The following is a 17,486-nucleotide window of genomic DNA, read 5'->3' as shown; positions in this document are numbered from 1 at the left end:
ATTTTTGCAAAAAATCATGATAATACACTGCTGTGACACTTCTTCCATAAGGAACTTTGTTTGTGATGATGATGCCTTCATGATTATAAGCAAAAAATCATCATTTGTTTGACTTTTCATTGAGATCGTCAAAATATTTTTGGTTGTGGGGAAGATGGAGCTCTCCACTCTTTGGACTGTGATTTCAGCTCCGATTCAGTCTCTGACCCACGTTTCATCAATAGCAACAATGCGATTCAAGAATGCCTGACCTTCAATGTCAAATCTTTGTTTTAGCACAGTTGCATTGTCCAGGCATCTCTTCTGCTGTTCAGCAGTCAAGAAATGGGGGACTCATTGCGCATAAATTTTTCTCTTTTTTAAATCATTTGTCAGAATTCGGTATATTGATGTCGGTGGAATCCCTGTGGTTTCAGAAAGTTTCTCGAATGTCACACAACGATCTTGTTCAAGAGCATCAGCCACGAGTTTCACACATCATTCATCGGTTGTTAATTTTGGCCTTCCTGGTCTTGCATCATCATCTATGCTCACACGACCACTCTGAAAATGAGTTGCCCACTGAGAAACTGTACTACGGTCCACTGTTAACTCACCACAAACTTCATGTAACGCACAATGGATTTTTGTTGGATTTACAGTACCCGAGACACCTGCAGTCTCCAATTCCCACACTTGTCATAGCCACACTATGTACACTACAGCGTTCTTAAGCACACGTCCTGCTGCTTCAAGCACTGAAGTAAAAGTGAAACAAGGTTTACTGCAATTGCATCATCCACTCCCCAATGTTGCCAACCTGTTCATTATTTATGAAATGACCCTCGTAGTTAAACATTTGTATTATCTCTTTTGTCCCTCCTCCCTCTAGGGCAGGGATCTCAAAGTCCATCCTTGAGGGCCGCAATCCAGTCGGGTTTTCAGGATTTCCCCAATGAATATGCATTGAAAGCAGTGCATGCACACAGATCTCATGCATATTCACTAGGGAAATCTTGAAAACCCGACTGGATTGCGGCCCTCAAAGAGGTCTTCCAGTCTCCTTTCATACATATTTTGGTGCAAGCCCCATACCATTATTGTTGCCTTCCTTTGGATCACGAAGTCTTTTTACATCCTTAGCTAGATAAAGCCTCCAAAACTGAACACAATACTCCAAGTGGGGCCTCACCAATGACTTGTATAGGGTTATCAATACTTCCTTTCTTCTGCTGATTTTACTCTCTCTATACAGCCTAGAATCCTTTTGACTACGGTGAAAGATAGGCTTGTACGTAGTACTGAGGACCCAAAAGCATCCTCCCATGTTACTATGTCCACCCTGTAGAGTTTGGTGAAAGTATGAAGGGAGGACCATGTTGTTGATCTACAGATCTCCTCAGGAGGAATTGTCCTCGCTTCTGCCCAAGAGGAGGCCACTTCTCTTGTCGAACACATCTTCAATGAGATAAGCGGCTGTTTGTGACCAATAAGTTTCATCTCTCAGATCATTTTTTTGTGTTAACCAATCAGGCGAGACGAGGCAAACCCACTTCCAAGGCCACCATCTCTAGATGGATTCATAGAGCTATATCTTCTACATATATAGTTTGCAGCAAACAGATGCCTATCTCATTGAAGGTGTGTTCAACAAGAGGAGGCACAAGAGTGGCATGCTCTTATGTTGCTATGTCCACCCGGTACAGTTTGGTGAAAATATGAAGGGAGGACTATGTCACTGATCTACAAATCTCCTCAGGAGGAAGGTTCCAGGATGGAAACGGATCTTGAATCAGGGGACATAGTCTTAGTATGCCCTTCAGGAACCTAGTTCCAAGTGAGCTGCTAAAGTATCTCTCTTCTCTCAGCCCCAAGAGTCCTGCTACTTGAACTCTAAAGGACACCACTGCCAATTCCTTCCCAAGACTCTCTTGGAGGAACACTATCAAAGAAATGAGGGCATTGCCCGGCTCTAACTTTCCTATGCCGCACCAGCGCTGAAACGTCTCCCATACCTTTAAAATGTAGCTGGATGTGGAGGGGCTCTCGGCCTCAAGCTGCAGGTCAGCTCCCACACTGAGATCTTTGAGTTGCCAGTCAGACCACAGTCAGATTGATCCTCTGCTCCCCTCCCCTGGCCATGATAGACACAGAAAAGAGGGGGGAGGAGAAATTCTGAGCTCCCCGGATGCTAATGATGCCTAACACAGCCTGTGATCAAGCTCCTGACCAAGTCAAAGAAATGAAGTACTGAGGTCCCAGAATCCTGAGCTCCACAAATCTTCAGCAGGCTGGCTGCACAGGTCCCTGAAGGATTCACCTGACAGCTGAGGGTTAAAGTCTGTTCCCCTCCAAGCAGGCACAGCAGTCCCTTGAGCCACATAAAGAAAACCGCAAACTGAAAAATCGCACAATAATAAAGAAATAAATAATTAACGGAGCAAATCAGAATTGCACCTTCATGCTCGCCTTCAGAAGGAAGAACTGAAGGGGGCAGCAGAGACCATGGAGAAGGAGGAGGCATTGAAAAGCTGTGATTGGCATCTTCTGCAGTACACTCATGAGCAAGGATGGACAACCCTATGGTTCAGTATATCATCCCTATTGCACTGAAAACACAGTTAGGAGAAAGCAGAAAACAATCAAATATGTATATAAGAGGCCTCCTCCCCTCCCCACCCTACAGACACATGCTTTAAAGTGAGAAGGGCAAACATAGGTTCCAGCTCTATGGGTACAGTGGGTGCTTGGGCACTCTTCCTAATATTGAGCAAGTTCCTTCACTGTGTCATCTTTTGTTCATACTGTCTTGACCTCGGGAAGAAGCTTCTGGCCTTCAAAAGCTAGTCAAAATTATATTAAATTAGTCCAATTAAAAGAAAGGTATCATTTTATTTATCTTTTGTTTTATTTAATAACCTTTGAAGTAAAGTGATACAGAAACTATATCTTTGTGTTCAGTGAGGGGTACAAGGGAGGGGGAGGATGGGGGAACAGAAGAGGTAAAAGGAAAGGAGGGTAAAGTGATTATAGAGGAAAAAAAGGAGACCTTGAATCAGGAGAGAAAATATCTCTTCAAATTCTATATCCCCTCTGTCCTCACAACCCACACCTCCCACTCCATTTACCCTTTCCAACTCCATTTACTCACATTGCTCACCATCCATAACCATGCTGATCCCATCACTCTCCCACCCCCATCCTCCCTCATCCTTTTGGATTCTGTCACTGCCCACACTTCACCATATCTACCCCCCCCACACACACACATTCACAGCCTACAACACTGATCCTCTCATCCACCCATGTCCCTCTCCACACAACAAACAGCATGTTTGATTCCATCATTCATGTTTACACTTCTCACATCCTCTCCCTTCCTTCACTCACAGTATGGACTCTCTCCATCTGATCCCTTGACACATGCTTTATGCATCTTGTTAGGAGAATGAAGAAGATAGAGGCAGCATAGTGCTTAAGGCCACATCCTCCAGTTCTGTTGCTTGGAGCTAGTGTCTTGCATTGAACCAATACAGGACACCCTAGTGCTGCATGGTTCAAAGAGCAACACTCAAGCCTCGAAGCAAATGAGGACTGCAAAGCCTGAGGCACTGTATTGCTGCTATTTTTCTCCTCTTGATCCTCCTTATGACATAAGATTGGCATGGGGAGAGGGAAGTAATGAGAAGGGCTGCAGCTACCTACACAGACTCCAACACGTCTACTCTTGCCACAGACACACTCCAGTCCTTGATCTCCTGCAGTGATTCCTCAGAAAAAGGGGAATACTGCAGAAAGGCTGAAATTATTCAGCCCTTCCTGCAGCATCACAGATTCCAGGTGACTTGGACATAGGTCATCTAAGAAAGCGCCAAGGCAAACAGTTTGCATCTTCTGTATGGTCTGCTCTTTTTGTTGATTACCATAAGTCATCTAAAACTATTTGTGCACGCAAAGGTGAAGAGATGTATTCACTGAAAACATACCGCAATTCATACTAAATGGTGATTCTGGAATGAAAAATGATGCTCTGATCTTTTTAAAAAACTACATTTTGCTTGTCCAAACCAAAAGGAACATCAGCAGCTGCACAGTTTCTTCACATTTATTAAAATATTTTTCTACATTACTGCTGGAAGAGTTGCTCCTCTACTGAAAGCTCACAATCAGGGCTATTTGTTTAACTTTCTTTCAACACTCGACCCTAGCCAGGCTCTAAATGAAATTAAAAATAACCACTAAAAAAGGACTTTTCATACCAGCTTAACTAAAGACCAGAAACCTTGTATCTATTTTTAGCATATTAAAGAACACATTTAGATGAAACACATAATATTCATGTTAATTTACAGCCTTAGGATAAAATGTAGCAAAACATAACATACTGTCATAACAGATGGCTCATTATATGATCTTGATTCTTGTTTAACTTTCTGAATTCAGCTTTAAAACTTAGATTATACTTCCTTATAGTTTCTCCACCTCTTTAAACCATAAGGGTTTTTCCCTTTCCAGGATGTCACCAGGAAACCCTCTCCACTTTTCAATAACTAACTTTTGCTTTATAAAATAATTATTTAAAGAAACAAAAGACAACAATCTCTGCAACTTAGCATAGTCTTCCAAACTTAAAGGTACTTCTTAAGTTTCCTATAATTAATTTCAAAGTTGATTTGTTTACTATTATTACCCTATTTTTCGCTCCATAAGATGCACTTTTTCCATCCCCAAAAAGGGGGTGGAAATAAGGGTGTGTCTTATGGAGCGAATACCCGCCGGAGCAAGCCCCCCGTACCTTTTTTTAAGTCCTCTTCCTGTGCTCCTGCCTGTCTCCCTCGCCGGACGGCTGTTATTCAGTTCGGGCAGAACAGCGCAGAAGGCAGGCGCGTGCTGTTCGTGTTCCTGCCTGGTTGGGCGCCGCTTCCCAATTGACTGCAGTCAGTTTTTGCGACTCGCGAAAACTGACTGCAGCCAATCGGTGAGCAACACTGAACCAGCAGGAATGCGAACAGCACGTGCCTGCCTTCTGCGCTGCTCTGCCCGAACTGAATAAGAGCCTTCCGGCGAGGGAGACAGGCAGAAGAGCAGAAAGGGGACTTAAAAAAAGGTACCGTGGTGCTGCCTACGGGTGTGTGTGTGTGCCTGTGCTGCCTATCGGGGAGTGCCTACGCTGACTATGGATTTTTTTGCTCTATAAGACCCTGTCTCGGCCTACCACTAGACCACCAGAGGGGGTACAAGGCAGGGCAGTAGGAATTTTTTTTCTTGGGTTTTCCTCATCTACAGGTGGGTGCATCTTATAGTCAGGTGCGTCTTATAGAGCAAAAAATATGGTATAGCACATTTTATTTGGATCTTTTCCTTCTGTAGGCTTAGCTTGCCTTAAATAACCATAATCTCCTATATATCTTGTTCTGTCAATGAGGAAAACTGAAACCCAACTTTTCAAAAATGGAGACTGACATTATAGCCAGGTTAATATAATTTTTTTTCAAAAGCAATAATATTGTGTTATGCATCCTCCTTAAAAACTAGCCCTAATGGATGTGAACCTGGGTTAATAAGGAGATACAACAGTCATCTGTAGTCACTGATTTGGAGACTTATCTTTAAAAAAAAAAAAAAAAAAAAAGACAGCATGCTCTGGATATAGGCTCAAGGAGAGAGTTAAAACTTGTAGGTAAACCAAAGAATCCCACCTGGCCTGGAGACACCATGAAGGCCAAGCACAAAAATAACACTAACCAGCATGGAAAGAAAGACTAACTTTACTAATGAAGCTCAAACCCAGCACAGCATGGTTTCAGTAAATATCTGCATCAGGAGTGCAATATTTAATGTTGATTAATAAAAGATCAAATCTCAGAGTGCAATTGGTCATTAAATATCAAATTTTCAGTGTGAATAGAGCCAAACTTGTGCCGCAACATCTGACAGTCTTCCAAACAATCATCATCCTGGCAATGATTCAGCCAGGGTCTTTCCTCTAAGTGCCACTCTCATGCGGCAACAGTACTCTAGTAAAGTCTGAAAATATGTTGGCTATTAAAAGTCATTCAATGCACAGTACTTACCGGTTCCTTTACTTCTGTATGGAGGCTTGAAGAATTTCACAATACCATATACATTAACAGTAGTACCACCTTTTAGATGATTTAATGGAGTATAGGCATACTTCTGTGTCATAGTCTAGAATTAAATGCAATAAGATAAACAAAGAAACAGTATACCTATTGAAAAATAGATTAGGTTCTTTTTTTTTTTCCAAATCTTTATTCATTTTAATACATACATGAAGTGTACATTAAATACAAACTATCATAATACATTATCACTTGAAAATTCCATCACAATGTGTATCTAAAAGCTTTATATCCCACCCCCCTCCCATAACCATACACAAATAATAAAATTCATATGTATATTAATCATTTAAAAATATGCAATATATATATGCAATTTTCCCTAATTCCCCCACCCCTCCCTTCCTTCAATTATCACATAAGGAAAAAGAATAATAAATTAACATTAATCATTATAATATTTTATTATTGGTCCCCACACATCCTGAAATCTATTAAAATAACCATTTTGTACTGCAATTAGGTTCTTACCTTGCTAATATCTTTTCTAGTAGATAGGTGTCATTCTGGACAGTAGGGTATTCTCCCCATGCTAACGAGCCATGCATAAGGAATCTACTCCAAGTTTTTAACTCCGCCTCCTTCTCCAGAGGGCTCAGCTAACCCCTGCATTTTGTACCAAAGCAGGTGATAGCCCTATACATCAAAATAACCATATGGAGAGGTACGGGGAGACTCCCAGAATATATATCAGTTCTGCTCTGAGAGAAGTATAACAAACATATTAACATCATATGGTTATTTTGATGTTTGGATTGTTCAATTATGATGTTTAATGTTATCATAATTGAACAATCCAAACATCAAAATAACCATACCAAACAGAAACATTTATGGAGCTCAAACATTCCCCAATGTGTTATAGCAACAGAATATTATACATGTACCCTTAAAGTCTGACTGACATCAAAATCTCAGTTTTGACTCAAACTTTCTGACTCAGACATTAGAGTTAAGCTATTAGGGTTACAGACCCCAAGCTCCACATAGGGATCTGTTTGGCCAGCCTGCAGCAAAACTAAGGGACTAACCTGCCAGCTGTAAGCCCAAGTCTGCTTCTTTTCCACACAAGCAGAGCTTACCAATGTACTGGGGAGCTCCGGTACACCAAAATCAGCAAAAACTGTGAAAACCCACTGAAAATAATAAAGAAATATACAAACCGGAAAGACACCTTCTGGCTCGTATGCATAAGGAAAAACTGAAGGGGGCAGCAGAGGACTCTGGAGGAGGAGGAAGAGTTGAAAAACTGGAGTACACTTCCCCCTCCGTATTCGTGGAGATTAGGGGAAGAGCTGGCCCGCAAATATTGAATATTCGCGAATAACTTTTGGGCCAGCTCTGACCCACCTCTACCTCCCTCCCGGCACCCAGGCCTTACCTGGAGGTCTAGCGGGCTTTCGGGGCAGGAACGATCTTCCTACGCTCCTGCTCCGTGCAGATCACTCATAACAAATGGCTGCCGTGAGTTCCCGTAGTCTCTCAAGACTACGACGGGAACTCCCCAGGTAAGGTCTGGGATGCCGGGAGGGAGGCAGGGAAGGTCCTGCCTCCCTCAATCAATGCAGCTTTATTTAAAAAACAAACAAAAAAATATCAATGCAGCTTTATTTAAAAAACAAACAAACAAAAAAAATTGCGAATAACTGAATCCGCGGATACTGAAACCGCGGATTCGGAGGGCTTACTGTAGATTCCTTCTACATGACTCGCGAGCATGGGGAGAATACCCTACTGTCCAGGATGACACAAGTAAGGGATATGTGCGAGAAAGATTTGTTGTTACTACCCTTACCTTTTTTTTTAATTAAGTTTCTGTAGAATACTTGATAAACTGTTTTAATTATAAGCAATTATTATATTTATGTTTATTAACATTTGATATATAGCCTTCAGCATAAGCCAATCGAGACAGTATACATGAAAAACAAATTGTATAAAGAGGCGAGAATGGCAATTAAGGAGGTAAGAATGCCAATTAAATGATGGGAAATGAAAAAGAAAGGATAAGGTGATAAACAGGCATTATGACAAAATAAGGAAGGGAGTACAGGCACAGACCAAGCCAACTGGGCACTAGGACCTCCTAGTACTCCTTTGAAGGCCTGCATAAAATAATATAATATTCTAATGTGCCCTGAAGACCTAAGGTATGTGCTGTGCATTCCAAAGAGTTGGGACAAAACTGAAAAAAGGCGCAATGTGAAAATCCTGCAAACCAGACTGACTTGGGTGTATCCTGGGGGCCAAGTTGAGAACCACTGTTCTAAGATTATGTTATGCAAAAAACTTGTCTGCAAGCAATGCATCGGCTAAAATAATTTTCACATAAAAAATGTGTACGTTACTACATGCTAATCAACCGAACTTTACTAAAACACTTTCCATGCTAAAACCCAAGCTCTGCAGAGATATCATTAAGAAAATAAACAATTTTACTACAGTACATGAACAAGCAAATGCAAAGAAACTTTAATATATATGTATGTACTCACTGATGGTCCTGCTTTGGAAGTGCCAACTTTTTCAGATTGAACATAAAGCTGAAGGGGAAAAGAAAGCTCTGTGAACTGTAGAATGGTGATACAAATATAATGTATATTTATGGTAACCTTATGTTTATAAAGCATAAGGTGTCATATTACCGAGTGTACCAGAGAAACACAATCTAATCTTCCAGACTAGATCTTAAGATTCATGCATTTCAGAAAATATTAACCTTCTTGACATGCTATCAGATGAAAAAACAAAATCTCGACTAGAAAGGAGATAAAATAATACAAGGGTGAAAAGGAGTGAAGGACTGAGGGCTAGATTCACTAAGGACACCGATCATGTCCAGACCACTTTGGGACCCCGACCCGATTCACTAACCTCACTCCCGATCCTCACATGCAAATGAGGGGGAATGGCACGCAAATGTAGGAATGCAGCAATTCACTAAAAAAAAAAAAAAAACACAGGAAAATCGACTGGGCTGGCTGATCGAAAAGCAAGCGACTGCTGAGGACCAGTCGCTTGTGCAAAAACCCTGCTCTCTGGCCCGACTCTCTTGCTTGCTGTCCTGCTCTCTCTGCCCCAACTCTCCAGCTTGCCGTCCTGTTCTCTCTGGCCCGACTCTCCAGCTTGCCGTCCTGTTCTCTCTGGCCCGACTCTCCAGCTTGCCGTCCTGTTCTCTCTGGCCTGACTCTCCTGCTTGCTGCCCTGTTCTCTCTGGCCCAACTCTTCTGCTTGCCGCCCCCCGGGCTTTAAAAAGTAAAGGGCTCAGTGTAGAGGGAAAAAGTTAAAATGGGATGGGGGAGTCGAATTTTGATCTCCTGCCACATGTGGAGAGAGGAGAGTTTCTGGCCTGCGCTGTACCGCTGTGTGTTTGTGTCCTGCTGAAAAGTGATTGTCCGAAATCACAATTGGCACTGGTACAGCAAGGGATCTTAGGATTCAGCCTACAATCACTCCCTTCAAAAGAGACTGCAACGATTACACAAGTCGGGGGCTTCTGACTGAAATGTCCTGGGGGGGGGGGGGGGGACATCTAACTTTTCATATCAGGTTCCAATCACTGGAAAGCTCACATGAAGAGCATGCACAGATCATCTACAGGCAAAGAAGATGGTCTGCGCATGCGTCAGGATCGTTCTCCAGCGATCCGTGCGATCGATTGGGGGCATGACTCCGATCGCCCCATTTGCATGAGGACGCGTCGTGAATTGGGCACCAGGTAACCTCACGAATTGGATCGCTATCGGATCAGATCTGTGAGGTTAGTGAATCTAGCCCTGAGAAAGGTAAGGGATAAACAAAATAGAGAACAAAAAAAATGTAGTTGGTGGGAAAGAGTTTTCATTTATCCGCTATTATAATTTATCTTCTCTTATTTCTCACTCTTTTTCTTCACCTGCAAAGTCTTATGTATCTATGACTCATCCCATTCAATTTTCCTCTTAATTGCATTAAGATCAAGTTCATATACAGCCTGTTTTACAAAGCCATGCGGCAACAGCCCCGAAACCCTTTAAATCTCTATGGGCTTCGGGGCCGTTACAGTGAAGCAGCCGCTAGTGCGGCTTTGTACAACAGGCCCATAGTGGCAAATGGTTGAAGTGTTAATTTCCATATAAATAGACCCTTCTTCCCTAAACTTTTGAACCAAACTTAGAAAACGTATAGGGCTTCTTTTATCAAGCTGGTGAGGTAAATGCTCTGATGCTCACAGGAATTGAATGAACGTTGGGGCATTTACTTCTCTGGCACGCGGTAAAACTTTCTACCGCTGCTTGAAAAAAGCTGGAGATATTTGAAAACCTTAGTAGCATGACATAGCCATCAATTTCCACTCTAAGATGTTGCAAAGAAAAAATATTCACAAAAAACAGACGAGAAAAAAAAACTCAAAAAGGAAGGTTTTCTCAACTTAAGCAACACTAATTTAAAAATTCTTAAGGAACCTGTAGATTTTTTTTGGGGGGAGCGCACAGGCAGAAATCATTAGTTTTACTAAACACATCATAGCTTAGAGACTAGCAAAACAACTTAATTAGAGTACACACTTGTGAGTTCACATTTTTAGTTGCCCAAACGAACTGAAAGTGTGAACAAATTGCTGAACTACTAATCCAATGCATATACAGCACAGTTACTTACCGTAACAGGTGTTATCCAGGGACAGCAGGCAGATATTCTTGACTGATGGGTGACGGCACCGACGGAGCCCCGGTACGGACAATTTTAGAGTGATTGCACTCTAAGAACTTTAGAAAGTTCTAGCTAGGCCGCACCGCGCGTGCGCGAGTGCCTTCCCGCCCGACAGAGGCGCGCGGTCCCCAGTTAGGATAAGCCAGCTAAGAAGCCAACCCGGGGAGGTGGGTGGGACGCAAGAATATCTGCCTGCTGTCCCTGGATAACACCTGTTACGGTAAGTAACTGTGCTTTATCCCAGGACAAGCAGGCAGCATATTCTTGACTGATGGGTGACCTCCAAGCTAACAAAAAGAGGGATGGAGGGAAGGTTGGCCATTAGGAAAATAAATTTTGTAAAACAGATTGGCCGAAGTGTCCATCCCGTCTGGAGAATGCATCCAGACAATAGTGAGATGTAAAAGTATGAACTGAGGACCAAGTAGCAGCCTTGCAGATTTCCTCAATAGGAGTGGAACGGAGGAAAGCTACAGACGCTGCCATAGCTCTAATCTTGTGGCCTATGACAGAACCTTCCAGTGTCAGGCCCGACTGAGCATAACAGAAGGAAACGCAAGCGGCAAGCCAATTAGACAGGGTGCGTTTAGATACAGGATGACCCAACTTGTTAGGATCAAAGGACAAAAACAGTTGAGGAGATGATCTGTGAGGTTTGGTGCGATCAAGATAGTAAGCCAGAGCACATTTACAATCCAAGGTATGCAAAGCCTGTTCACCTGGATTAGAATGAGGCTTTGGGAAAAAAACAGGTAGAACGATGGATTGGTTAAGATGAAACTCAGACACAACCTTAGGAAGGAATTTTGGATGTGTACGGAGAACAACCTTATCATGGTGAAAAACAGTGAAAGGTGGATCAGCCACCAGTGCATGGAGCTCACTGACCCTCCTGGCAGAAGTGAGAGCTATAAGAAAGACCACTTTCCAAGTTAGAAATTTAAAATGCGTTGTGGCCAAAGGCTCAAAAGGAGGCTTCATTAACGCAGAAAGAACCACATTAAGATCCCATACAACAGGAGGAGCCTTAAGAGGTGGCTTCACATTGAAAAGGCCCTTCATGAACCTTGAAACTAAGGGATGAGCTGAGAGGGGTTTTCCATGAATCGGCTCATGAAAAGCTGCAATAGCACTAAGGTGGACCCTTATCGAAGAGGATTTAAGACCAGAGTCAGATAAGGACAATAAATAGTCCAACACCAGTCCCACTGCTGTAGATATGGGATTATGGTGATGTAACAGGCACCAGGAAGAAAAGCGAGACCACTTTTGTTGGTAACATTGAAGAGTAGACGGCTTCCTGGAGGCATCAATAATAGAACGGACAGGCTGAGACAGGAGAGCATGAGCTGGAGTCAGCCCGAGAGATACCAAGCTGTCAGGTGCAGAGACTGTAAGTTGGGATGAAGTAGTGTTTGCTGATTCTGTGTAAGCAGTGAAGGAAACAGAGGAAGAGGTATGGGTTCCCTGGAACTGAGTTGAAGTAGAAGGGAAAACCAATGCTGTCTGGGCCACCGTGGAGCTATGAGAATCATGGTGGCTTGTTCCCTCTTGAGCTTGAATAAGGTGCGCAGCATGAGCGGAAGAGGAGGGAATGCATATAGGAAGAGATTGGTCCAATCCAGGAGAAATGCATCGGGTTCCAGACGGTGAGGAGAGTAAAGTCTGGAGCAAAACCGGGGCAGTTGATGGTTGTGGGGAGCTGCAAAAAGATCCACTTGAGGTGTGCCCCATTGGGAGAAAATGGACTGGAGAGTCGAGGAGTCGAGAGTCCATTCGTGAGGTTGAAGAATTCTGCTGAGATTGTCTGCTAAGCAATTCTGTTCCCCTTGGATGTAGACTGCCTTCAGGAATAAGTGACGAGCAGTCGCCCAGGTCCAAATCCTTAGAGCTTCCTGACATAAGGGATGGGATCCCGTCCCTCCCTGTTTGTTGATATAGTACATTGCAACTTGGTTGTCTGTGCAAATGAGAAGAACCTGAGGAAACAGGAGATGTTGGAAAGCTTTGAGGGCGTAAAACATCGCTCTGAGTTCCAGGAAATTGATGTGGTGTTTCTTTTCCTGTGTGGTCCAAAATCCCTGAGTTTGGAACTCGTTCAAGTGAGCTCCCCATGCATAGGGGGAGGAATCCGTGGTAATGACCAGTTGATGAGGAGGTAGATGGAACAGTAGACCTCTGGATAGATTTGATGATTTCAACCACCAAAGAAGCGACTGTCGAAGAGACGAGGTCACAGATATGTGTTGCGAACAAGGATCCATCGCTTGTGACCACTGAGTCGCTAGGGTCCATTGAGGAGTACGCAGGTGGAGACGTGCGAAGGGAGTGACATGTACTGTGGAAGCCATGTGTCCCAAGAGCACCATCATGTGATTCGCAGAGATGGAAGGTTGCTGGAACACCTGCTGACAGAGATGAAGGATGGTGTGAAGGCGGTTTGGAGGAAGAAAAGCCCTCATCTGAACAGTATCCAGAATGGCTCCAATGAATTGAAGTCGCTGAGTTGGAATGAGGTGCGACTTGGGTAGATTGATTTCGAACCCCAACAGTCGAAGGAAGTAAATGGTCTGATCCGTGGCTTTGTGAACGGACTGAGGAGAAGGAGCCTTGATGAGCCAGTCGTCCAGGTAAGGGAAGACTTGAAAGTTGTGGGAGCGGAGATAAGCTGCGACCACAATCAATTTGGTGAATACCCTGGGTGAGGAGGCTAGGCCGAAGGGTAGCACCTTGTATTGGTAATGATGTTGGTTGACAAGAAAGCGAAGATATTGTCTGGACATCAGATGAATTGGAACGTGAGTATACGCCTCCTTGAGATCGAGGGAACATAGCCAGTCTTCCTGAGAGAGAAGAGGATATAGGGTGGCAAGAGATAACATCTTGAACTTCTCCTTGACCAGACATTTGTTGAGCTCCCTGAGATCTAATATTGGTCTGAGATCTCCGGTCTTTTTGGGTACAAGAAAGTACCGGGAGTAAAATCCCAGGCCTTGCTGGTCCAGAGGAACTGGTTCGATGGCATTGAGAAGAAGGAGGGATTGAACCTCTTGAGCGAGGAGGAGGGACTGAGCCTTGTTGGAAGCAGACTCTTTTGGCAGACTTAATGGTGGAGGAGTCTGAAAGTTTAGAGAGTAGCCATGGGCGATTATAGCAAGTACCCACTGGTCGGAGGTGATTGCTTCCCAGCGAGATAGAAAAACTTGTAGTCGACCTCCTATGGGCTGAGGCAGAGGACATGAGGGAGGAAGACTGGCAATGTTCTGGAGAAAGGAGTCAAAAGGGCTGTGTCGACTTAGGTTGAGTAGCCGGTTTGACAGTAGGCTGCTGTTGTTGACGAGCCTGTTGCTGCTGCTGACGCTGTCTGCGAGGTTGAGGAGGATGAGGCTGGGCTGGCCGAGCAGAAAACCTCCTTTGATATGAAGATTGTTGCCTGAATGGACGAGGAGGAGGAGGTTTCTTCTTGTTTTTCAACAAGGTGTCCCACCTAGTTTCATGGGCGGAGAGCTTTTGTGTGGTGGTATCCATGGACTCCCCAAACAGCTCATCCCCTAGGCAAGGCGCATTGGCCAGCCGGTCCTGATGGTTTACGTCCAATTCTGAGGCCCGCAGCCATGCCAACCTTCTCATTGCTACCGAGATAGCAGTAGCACGAGATGTCAGTTCAAAAGTATCATAAATAGAGCGGACCATAAACTTCCTGAGTTGCAGAAGACTAGAGGTACATTGCTGAAAAGCAGGAAGTTTACGGTCCGGAATATACTTTTGAAAAGAGGTCACCTGTTGAATGAGGTGTTTCAGGTAAAACGAGAAGTGGAAAGCGTAATTACTTGAACGGTTGGCCAGCATGGCATTTTGGTAAAGACGCTTTCCAAATTTGTCCATGGCCTTTCCTTCCCTACCAGGAGGGACAGAGGCATACATACTGGCTCCTGCAGTCTTCTTTAGGGTTGACTCTACCAACAGGGATTCATGGGGAAGTTGGGGTTTGTCAAATCCAGGGATTGGAATCACTTTATATAGAGATTCTAGTTTTCTTGGGGCTCCTGGGATTGTCAAAGGAGTTTCAAGATTCTTATAAAAAGTTTCCCTCAAGATGTCATGGAGGGGTAACTTTAAAAACTCTTTAGGAGGTTGGTCAAAATCCAAGGCATCCAAAAATGCCTTGGATTTTTTAGAATCAGACTCTAAAGGAATAGATAGGGTGTCTGACATCTCCTTTAAAAATTTTGTGAAGGAGGAGTGCTCTGGCTTAGCAGTAGTATCCTGCACCGATGGTTCCTCCTCATCAGATGTGTAATCCTCCTCGGTACCGAGGGGATCATCCGAATCGTCCCACAAGTCAGGGTCCCGTACCGATTGTAAACGGCCCTGGGAAAGTGGAGTCGATGTATCAGCATGTTTAGTCTTGCGTACCGATTTACCAGACCGAGTGGAGACGGTACCAGGGGAATGCAGTACGGTACGGGGTTCAGAGAACGGTACCGGTTCCGACCCCGTAGGAATAGCACGCCGTTTTGGTTCTGCTGACAGAACAGGCATGGACAAAGATTTATGTGGTGCCGAAACAGTCGATGCCAATAACAGAGGCTGTTCGACAGACGGCACCGAAGGCTCAGTCGGTACCGACACTGGAAGTTTCGGAGACAATAGAGCCGGGAGCAACTGTTGGAGTTGCTGCTGAAGTTGGACCTGGAGGATAGAGGCAATGCGCTCATCCAACGTTGGTCCCGATGGCACCGGTACCGGTTTTTTCTTGCTCGGTACCTTCGGTGCCGCTCGACGCTCGGGTGAAGTCGATGCCGATGAAGAGGCCGAGACTTCAATGGGAGCGGAGCGTTTACGGGGCCGGCGCTCAGTCTGCAGGACTTGGCTCACTGCATGCTCGACTGGCTGGCCTAGAACAGTAGGGGAAGGCTTCTTAGCCGGCTTACCTACAGGAGTCGACACCGACGATGGATCTGGCGGTGCCGAGGTAGTCGGAGTCGATTTGGAGGAAGTCGTCGACGTCGATACCGGTGCAACTTCCATAGCGGTACCGAAAAGGATCCGCTGCTGAATTTGTCGATTTTTTAAAGTTCTTTTTTGTAAAGAACTACAGCGGGTGCAGGTGTCAGCCCTATGGTCCGGACCCAGACACTGGAGGCACCACTTGTGTGGGTCGGAAAGGGAGATAGGGCGTGCACACCGCTGACACTTTTTGAAACCCGGTGACGGGGGCATGAAGGGAAATACTGCTGTAGCAAAATCGAAGCCCGAGGCTTCGATGGTGCCAACAGGCCCCGCCGCGTCAGATTCGACAGAAAAAATGAAAAATAAGAATTTTTTTTTTTTTTTTTTTACACAAAAGGTAAAAAAGAAGGAAAGAAATAAAATATGAAGAGAAAAATACGCGCGAGCGGGAAGGCAAGTGAAATAGAAAAAAACTTCCAACAGCCGTTGGAAACACGCGTCTTCTTAGCTCCGCGGAATTAAGAAAACTGGGGACCGCGCGCCTCTGTCGGGCGGGAAGGCACTCGCGCACGCGCGGTGCGGCCTAGCTAGAACTTTCTAAAGTTCTTAGAGTGCAATCACTCTAAAATTGTCCGCACCGGGGCTCCGTCGGTGCCGTCACCCATCAGTCAAGAATATGCTGCCTGCTTGTCCTGGGATAATATCAGTTAGGGCTCCTTTTACAAAGGGCCTTAATGTGTGGAAGAACATGCGTTAAAATGCCACGCGTGCCGAGCAGCAGTGCCAAAGCTCGCTCCTCCTTGGTACCGCTCAGCAGCTGAAGCTGGAACTCGTGGCAGCAACTGACTGGTTAGCAGCGGGCAGGAGCGCGGAAAGATCGCCCCTGCCCACTATACCTCTGGACCATCAGGGATTCTGCAGAGGTGGTACGATGGACAGGGCAGGGAGGAGGGAAGGGTGGAGAGCTTGTGAGGGAGGGGGAGAAGGGAGCTGTGTGCAGTGCCTGGCAGGGAGGGGGCTGAGTGCAGAGCCTGACAGAGGAGAGAGGGAAGGGGGCTTGGATACAGTGCCTGGCAGGGAGGGGGCTGGGTGCAGAGCTTGATAGGGGAGGGAGGGGCGCTGGGTACAGATCCTGGCAGGACAGGAGACTTGAATATTAAGCCGCCCGATTTATATTCCAGTCAACCATTTTTCCTCCCTTTTGGGGAAAATGGGGGTCTCGACTTATATTCAGATCAACTTATATTTGAGTATATACGGTAAGGGGCTCATAATCAAAAGAAAAAAACATCTAAAAAGTGGCCTAAATGGCTACTTGGACGATCAAAAAGCCTGATCGTCCAAGTACCCATAATCAAAGCTGATTTTGGACGTATCTAAAACCAGTATAGGCCTTTCCGCTGCCTCTAAATGCACAGAGAGAAAAGAGGCGTTTTTAGAGGAGGGGAAAGGGCGGGTGGTGGGCAGAAGGTGGGCCGACCTAGACCTAGACGTGCAGCAGGTATAACCAAAACTTTAGGCAGGTTGCCTAGTCGGCACTTATACGTTTTGACTTAGACCAAGTCAAAACAGGTATAAGTGCCGAAAAGGGGCAGCTGAGCTGATCGTGACCCCATCGGACTTGGGGGAGGGGATTGGAGATCGCAGGGCAGGAGGGCTTGGGCTCCCTCCTGCCCTGAATGTAATCGGGGGTTCGGGGGGCCGCGGGGCAGGAGGGCT

General features: G+C 45.0%; 1 protein-coding gene across 1 annotated transcript in view; it reads right to left on the bottom strand.

Annotated features, from left to right (window-relative positions):
- POT1 (protection of telomeres 1) overlaps positions 1-17,486 on the bottom strand; it is a 195,574-nt gene that overhangs the window by 160,696 nt on the left and 17,392 nt on the right. The window contains 2 exon segments of the mRNA XM_033959136.1: positions 6,054-6,168; positions 8,618-8,665. Of these exon segments, the coding sequence (XP_033815027.1) occupies positions 6,054-6,168; positions 8,618-8,665 (163 nt within the window).

The sequence above is a fragment of the Geotrypetes seraphini genome, chromosome 9 (genome assembly GCF_902459505.1).
Source record: "Geotrypetes seraphini chromosome 9, aGeoSer1.1, whole genome shotgun sequence".
NCBI lineage: Eukaryota > Metazoa > Chordata > Amphibia > Gymnophiona > Dermophiidae > Geotrypetes > Geotrypetes seraphini.
This window is presented reverse-complemented; position numbering and strand designations above follow the sequence as displayed.